The sequence below is a fragment of the Montipora capricornis genome, chromosome 10 (assembly GCF_036669925.1).
Source record: "Montipora capricornis isolate CH-2021 chromosome 10, ASM3666992v2, whole genome shotgun sequence".
In the NCBI taxonomy this organism is placed as follows: domain Eukaryota; kingdom Metazoa; phylum Cnidaria; class Anthozoa; order Scleractinia; family Acroporidae; genus Montipora; species Montipora capricornis.
Window position 1 is genome coordinate 35,374,700 of NC_090892.1, and position 7,620 is coordinate 35,382,319.

The 7,620-nt window shown below is 41.0% G+C and overlaps 1 protein-coding gene across 2 annotated transcripts in view; it reads left to right on the plus strand.

The window, feature by feature from the left end:
- LOC138018652 (uncharacterized) overlaps nucleotides 1-7,241 on the plus strand; it is a 49,897-nt gene extending 42,656 nt beyond the window's left edge. For both annotated transcript variants that reach the window (XM_068865342.1, XM_068865343.1), the window contains exons 8-11: nucleotides 1-47; nucleotides 6,363-6,391; nucleotides 6,701-6,733; nucleotides 7,108-7,241. The exon at nucleotides 1-47 is cut by the window's left edge and continues 26 nt beyond it. In XM_068865342.1, coding sequence (XP_068721443.1) covers nucleotides 1-47; nucleotides 6,363-6,391; nucleotides 6,701-6,733; nucleotides 7,108-7,226 — 228 coding nt within the window. In that variant the 3' untranslated portion in view covers nucleotides 7,227-7,241. The remainder of the gene's footprint in view (nucleotides 48-6,362; nucleotides 6,392-6,700; nucleotides 6,734-7,107) is intronic.
- The last annotated feature ends 379 nt before the right edge of the window (nucleotides 7,242-7,620 follow it).

Here is a 7,620-nt window from a genome sequence, read left to right on the forward strand (position 1 = left end):
CTCGCATTTAGGATGACAGAACCACAAACAGACGAAGAAGACGAGAGGTAAATATGATAGCTGTTATGGAAATGGATAAAAAAAAATGACATCTGCACTTATGTCCAGAATCTATCTATCTATCTATCTATCTATCTATCTATCTATCTATCTATCTATCTATCTATCTATCTATCGATCGATCGATCGATCCGATCTATCTATCTATCCATCTATCTATCTCACTGAAGTGGAGTTTAATACAATGGTGTGATTAATAAACGGTAAGGTTTCGTTTTTGCAAACGTTGCATATGCGTTGGCCATGTAGCACTTATATTTCAACAGACTTAACTATTTGAAAGTAATGTGAGGTAGTTTTCCACCCATATAAACCATATGAGCGTTAGCCCTACCAATGGAAATGGGCCCACACACGGACGAAGAAAAACTCTGACCAGGGTGGGAATTGAACGTAGGACCTCCGGGTTACATCACGCTGCTCTACCGTCTGAGCTACCCAGAGGTCGTGTGTTCACCTCCCACCTTGGTCAGAGTTTTTCTCTGTCCGTTTGTGGGCCCATTCCATTTGCAAAAGCGAAACCTTTCCTAGTACTTGTTCATATTCATTGCGGTGACATTGCCATCTTAAATTCCCACGACCTGCTACCGTCTAACCTTGTAGCTCAGTCGGTAGAACAGCAGTGATCTAGCCTGGAGGTCATGGGTTCAATTCCCACCCTGGTAAGAGTTTTTCTCTGTTTATGTGTGGGCCCATTTCCATTAGTAGGGCGAACGTTCACATGGTTGATAGGTAAAGGTAAAGGTACACCTTATTTAACGTCAGAAGTTCCTTTACTCTCTAGAGAGTGCACTCCCAGGAAGCCGACGGTGCGCTCATTTTACCCCCCTCTTTCCATCAGTGCTCCGTTTTAAGGGTATCTAAAGCTACTTAGGCTACACTGAAAGGAAAGAAGTCGAAACAAGGATGTGAGATCCGGGGATCGACCTCGGGTTCTCTTGCACCAAGGCTGCGCACTAACCAACTGTGCCACCCTTGCTCCTTAATGATATGGGTGGAAAACCACAAGGAGTTGCAAAAAAGTTGAGACACTGAATCAAAAATTCACCTCTTCTTCCTAAAATGCCAATTCCATTTCATAAGAAAAGTCCCAACGACCCTCCCTCCCCTCCCCCCTTTTTCAATGTTGATGCCAAGTGCAGATGGAAACAACTTTGCTTAGGGGGGGGGGGTGGGGGTTGGGGATGCGCTGTCTCAATTCTTTTTGCACTTGCTTGTGGCACTTCACATTACTTTCAAATAGTTATGTTTGATGTGAGTCATAGTTTTAGTACATATCACACAAGCTGAATGACTAACCGACGAAACAAAATACTGTCAGAAAGTGTATAGTGACAAATCTTTCTTATTGTGTTATGTTTGCGTGATTTAAGTGATTTTGTTAATTGATCTAAAGTGTAAGCGAGAATTTGAAGTGATCGAGCTTTGGAACTTTTAACAATAGAAAAGACACATGATATCAGAAGTCGAGAGGAAAACGTGTGTCATCCAAATTAGATATGGTGTTGTGTTCAAGAGAGAGAGTGTAAGAAATACATCAAGAATAAAAACAGATGTTATTGTGAGAGTGTTGGCTATCTATTTGGAGGCAATTTCCAACACACCAAACAAGCTCTAACAAGAGCAAAGGTCTGCGTCATTGTGGACAGACGGGATAGAGAACAGGAGAATTGATTTTTGACCTACAGGAACGGATTTCAAAAAGGGGATAATTTACGAAATGGAGCTACGGTGCAAGGAACTGGAGGGAAAAGTGTAATAGTTCAAGTTCACTCTTAACAAATACGATGAAGTGGTCGCTGCGCAAAACACTGAGGCGATATCAAGACACGAGGTGCTGATTACGTTAAAATTAAAGGCATCTGCGAATTCAAGGAATCTGTGGTCTATGAGAAATTTATGAATGGAGAATCTAAACAAGAAGTAGATGAATGGAGCCGAGGTTTTGACGGTATTATAAAAGAAGCGGACGAAAGGGCAAGAAAAACGAGCTGCGGAAAAAGTTGAATTTGAAAAACAGGACCAGATCAACAGACAGCGTATGCAGAAGTTCTTGAATGACTAGTCCATACCACCGAGCTAAAGTACGAAACATGCCTTCCTTGGAAAAGGAAATAAGCAAATAAGGTAAAAGTCTAAGAAGGCTCCCAAACCTCGAAACCAAGCTATGACGCATGAATGTGAGAGAAGGGTATGTGGAGATCATTGAAAAGGCAAAGGCCAAAGGGATAGTGGAAGTTGCCAGTCTCACACCTCAGAGATGAGAATTCTACATTCTGCACAGACCTGTTGTCCGTGAAAGTACTAAACTCAGGTTCGTGTGTGATGCATCTGCCCACGCCAATCCACAAGCACCTAGTTTAAATGTTACAGGAGAAACATGCCTTTTTACAAGTGCTTATTAAGAAAGAAGAAAGAGATGTGCTCCGTTTCCATCGGAAAACTAGCGAGAACTCAGAAGTGAAAACCTTGAGATTCACCTGTGCGCTTTTCGGTCTTGTGTCATCACCTTCTCTTCTTGGGGGAGCCATCAAGTGCCCCCTTAAAGAATGCATCGGCAGGTTTCCCTGTGACATTATGGATGGCTTGACAGCGAATACAAGCAATTTGTGGCAAACAGGGTCAAGAAAATCCAAGCACATCCAGAAATCACTTGGTGCCATGTACCAACAAAGGGAAATCCTGTGGACCTATGAAGCCGAGGGGGTCCTTTAACGACTATAATTTGTGGTGGTGAGGACCGGTTTGGCTTTGAAACAAAAGTGAGTGGCCTCCAGAGCACGTGACAGAAGCTACCTCCGAGAGCCAAGTGGAAGCTAAGATGATCAAGGATGTGCTCTGCGTGGTGGCCGTATCAAGTGACTGTCTTGATGAGCTACTTGAGAAGTATAGTCTGACAAACATGGTGAGAATCGGTGCATGGATCATGCATTTTACAAACAATTTACAAGTGAACAAGAATGAGAGAGCAACAGGACCTTTGACCAACAAAGAGATTCAAGACCATCACCTATTCTGGCCATAGCGTGCCAAAGGGATACAAAGTCAGAAAGAGAGTGACGATAAAAAACGGCTGGGATTTCAATCAAATGACCAAGGGATTCTGGAAAGTTGAGGCCGTGTTCAAGGGCATTACCCGATCTTCCTTTCTGATATGCACCCCTACACCAAAAGACTTGTAGAGGTAGCCCATTACCGCACTCTACACTGGGAAGGCAGCTTAACAATAGCAAAGATCAGGGAAGGTTACTGGGAACTACGGCTAAGATGACTGACCAAAAAGGTGGTCAGCCTGCAGTGGGGAATCTACCGAGAGACAGAAACGAAGGAAGTCGTCCATTCCAAGTCGTTGGGGTCGATTTCACCGGGCCAATCAAGTATCAAGTCGGTCCCAAAAAGTAAGGAAAGGGTGTGAATCATCCTTTATGCTTGTAGCCTAACACACGCACTCTACTTGGAGCAAAGGAACACCATGGAAATAAACGAATTACAAAGAAGCCTTAAACGCCTCATAGCAGGGAAAGGAAGACCCGATAAGATATACTTGAAGATGTTCGTAGCAGCAGCAGCAGCAAAGTGGCTTAAGCAAGTAAGCCAAGACGAAAGATTTCATTATTTCCTTTCAACAGAGAATATAAAGTGGCAATTTAACCTGAGCCACGCCTCCTGGTGTGGCGGTCAGTTTGAACGTATGGTAGGGCTTGTCAAGAAAGCTCTAAACAAGATGAATGGAAATGGTTACCTGAGTTGGATAGAACTTGAACAGCTGATTTTAAATGTGGAAGTAACTCTACACAATTGTCCCTTGGCATACCTGGAAGATGACGTTCAAATGCCCACTATAATGCCAAATAACATGCAGTTTGTGGGGACCACTATCCTGCTGGAGATGAACCCTCACAGTGAGGATCTTGGCCTATGAAAACGGCCCGAATACTTGAGTTTTGTCTCTTTTTGTCTGTTAGGATGGTGGAAAGATGGTCACTGTAGCGTTCTCTTAAATTTTGGTGGCCATACCAACGTATGATTCTGTTGTTGTTGTTTCAGTTATTATAGTCGCTTGGTAACACACATTCGTTTGTGGACATTTTCCGCAAGAGGGCATTCGGGCTTTCTTCTGTATTTGCATTTGTGGGGCTTCTGTTTTGTCGTTGCAAATGATCTATCTATCTATCTGTCTGTCAGTGTCATTTACAGTCGCCACCGCACGACAAAAAAAATTCCATCTTTGATAATGACCCATCACCAGAGCAATCGTAATAAAGTAATTATTGCTTTTCTATCTTGGGGATCCTGTGCATAGGGTGAGCTATTTTCGTTCATCATCTGCTTTTTCAGCGCCATCTTGAATTACATGTATGTTATACGTGCTTTGTTACGTCACATGCACATATGGAGTCCATTCGCATCCACACGCTGATTTTTCACAATGGACATTTAGACAATTTCGTCAAATCCAGATTTCCACAAATTTAATTTTTTTGATGTCATCACCTCTTTACTCCAAACTTTCCATTTTTTGCCACTTTCCACAAGGCTAACATATGGGTACTTTTGATAGAGGTTTCTTGCATAAATGTATCATCTTCATGTCATCTTGGCTGATCTAGTGAGTTCTCCCAACAAACGCAGTTCAATTTTTTTCAATTATTAGTTCTAGATTTGTGTCCTCTTAAGTGAAGAATGGTCAGGATTCCACTAAATATGAGTATTCTGATTGAAGAAAAAGGTATTACGATGCCCATGGCATATCTCGATGGTTTCCCATCCAGATACCAAGCCCAGCCGACATGGACTTTTGTCGTGAAAGCATCTCAAAGAATTTAAGATGGGAAGACGAGCATTGAAAGTACTGACCACTCTAAAGCTGAATTCGGTGATTTGCAATTCTTTCTCGTGGGTGTTATTTTACTTTATTTACACAAAAAGTAGAGCTAAGAACCGCAGCAATTCACGCTTTAGCATGCTGTAAAAAAGAAGTTGAAGTGAACTCGGAAACGACCAACATGTCAGTCTCAATGCCAACGTTACTCGATTTCCTTTTATTTTCTTCAATTTTTTCTCATTGTTTTACTAGTAACCACATGTCCTCTCAGGGGGCTATTACGTTGTTCCCTCAGAAATGATGCGGGGTTATTTTGACCACAACTACCTTCTTAAATCACAGCTCGTACTTTATGCTTATGATTCAGAGTCTAGCCAAGGGCAAAGTAGAGCTACAAAAAGTATAGCTAATAAACACAGCAATTCACGCTTTTGCATGCTGTAAAAAAAGAAGTTGACGTGAACTCGGAAACGATCAACATGTCAGTCTCAATGCCAACCTTAGTCGATTCCCTTTTATTTCTTCAATCTTTTCTCATTGTTTTATTAGTAACCACATTTCCCCTCAGGGGGCTATTTACGTTGTTCCCTCAGAAATGATGCGGGGTTATTTTGACCACAACAACCTTAAATCAAACAGCTCGCACTTTATGCTTATGATTCAGAGTCTAGCCAAGGGCAAAGTATTTCAATCCTGTCACATGAGTCATAGTACTCAGCGCTTATTGAAACCAACTCAACTGTGCTCTTATCCTTTAAAGCGACTGTCGAACGCACTTCAATAATCCGAGATTACCCAGTGACTAGTTGTTCGCCTTAGTTTTGGTGAAAATAGTTGAATGCGTAATAAGTCTACAGCAATGTTTCAAAGAAATGCAAACTCAGCCTCTGAAGTAATTTTTTCACACTGAGCAAAAGAAATGCTCTCAAATTCATGCTGAAAAACAAAACAGTGGCATAAACGTGGCGCTAACTTGAATTTAAAAAACTTACAATCACCTTGTCATCATACGAAACAGAATTCTCTCAGTAAAGCTACGTGTTACGTCAGTCGGCAGCCCTATTTTTTATCATTCACAATAAATGAATCAATGCGTGAGTAAGAGACTGTCCGTGACGGAGTTGGTGTGTGACTGAATTGATACATGCATGCATGCATGCATAAGTGAGTACACGAGTGAGTTAATTATCTTTAATGACAGATTTCTGTCATCTGACTGGATTGTCGCAATGTGCTAGTTAACAAGAAGTGAAGAATGTTTTATAGAGGATATAGCGAACTATTCCTTCAGTAACTCTAAAAAGTTACAATATAAGACCCGACGTTTCAACTCTCCTGCTTAGTGTCTTCTTCCAGGGTGATCTAAAGCCATTGCAAAAGTCATTTTATACGCTCGCTAATTAGCATCACTTTTTATTAATGAATGCTTTGTGGACGGATATGTGAACTGTAATCTACCTTATTCCTTTCAATGTAGGGAACTTCGGGTGGAATTGGAACTGGACGGTAAGTTCATTTTGTAGAGGATCAGCTTTGTTTGTCACGGTTTTCTAGACAGAGCGTGTATGGAATCATTGAAATCCCTGCATTCGAAGCAGGTGCCTTTGTAGTGTTCTTTGCTTTTCATAAACTCCACTGGTGAGAGAGCTGTCCCACATATCAGATAAGTTGCAATATTGAGAAATTTCTCATTTGCAGAACTCTAAACATGACAGGGCTACTGGTTTTTCACTGATAAGGTGCCAGTCGAAGACTGTTGATTATCTATAATAATAAGTTGTGTAAGGGTGAACTTTTTGTTTTTATCTTATGCAGTTTCGAAAAGAGAAGAAGAGTATGGATTTGAGAGTAAGCAGTTAACTATATTAAGGGGTGTAAATTCACAGTGGAGATATGATTGGGTGTATTAAAAAAGCTGACATCTGACTCAAAAGATTTTGAAAAAATGTCTCTTACCCTTAGCTTTCCAACTTTTCTTTTTATCAACGTTTTGAGGATTTCCATTGTGCTACTGTCACCTTTACAAAGGAAAGGTTTCTTTTGGACAATATTAGCAACATGAAGTACCTCAGCAAGCTCTGCAGGCATTTTTCTATTGTTCATTTAATTGACTGTCAAACTGCACACGGACGAAATAGAAACAAACAGACTCACATTTGAGTTCCATGGCTATCAATTCACTTCTCTTAACAGTGGTTTTGTATTTATCTCTTACACTTTAGAAGGCAAAGGACCTAGTCACGAATTCGAAACACAAGCGCTGGGTAAGAGCAAACTTAGAATTTATCGCATCCTTGGGCAATCTCTGATATTCTCATCAACAGGTTTACTTGTGTTTTAGAGCGAAGAAAGAAATGCAACTTTGCTTACCTTGAAAGAGAAGGAGAACTGTCACAAAGACTAAGTCAGATGAAGCCAAAAGCACATCTATGTAATCTCTGAGCATGCACTAGTTACCATGCCACCAAAAATTGCATGGTATTGACGTTTGTTCTTTAGTCACTATGGTTACCTGATACTAAATACAATTGACGCCATTTAATGTGGTGGCACCAAAAAAATCCAAGTGCTCCTTTAATTTGCAGGAATAGAATCTACAACCTTCTGATTACTAGTTTGGATGCTCTACCACTTAGCTGTAGGAGATTTGTGGGTTCCATGCCATTGGTACACTGATTAATGGCAAATGTGCTTACTTTTGTTCACTTAGATCCTTACAGTATGGTGGCACAATT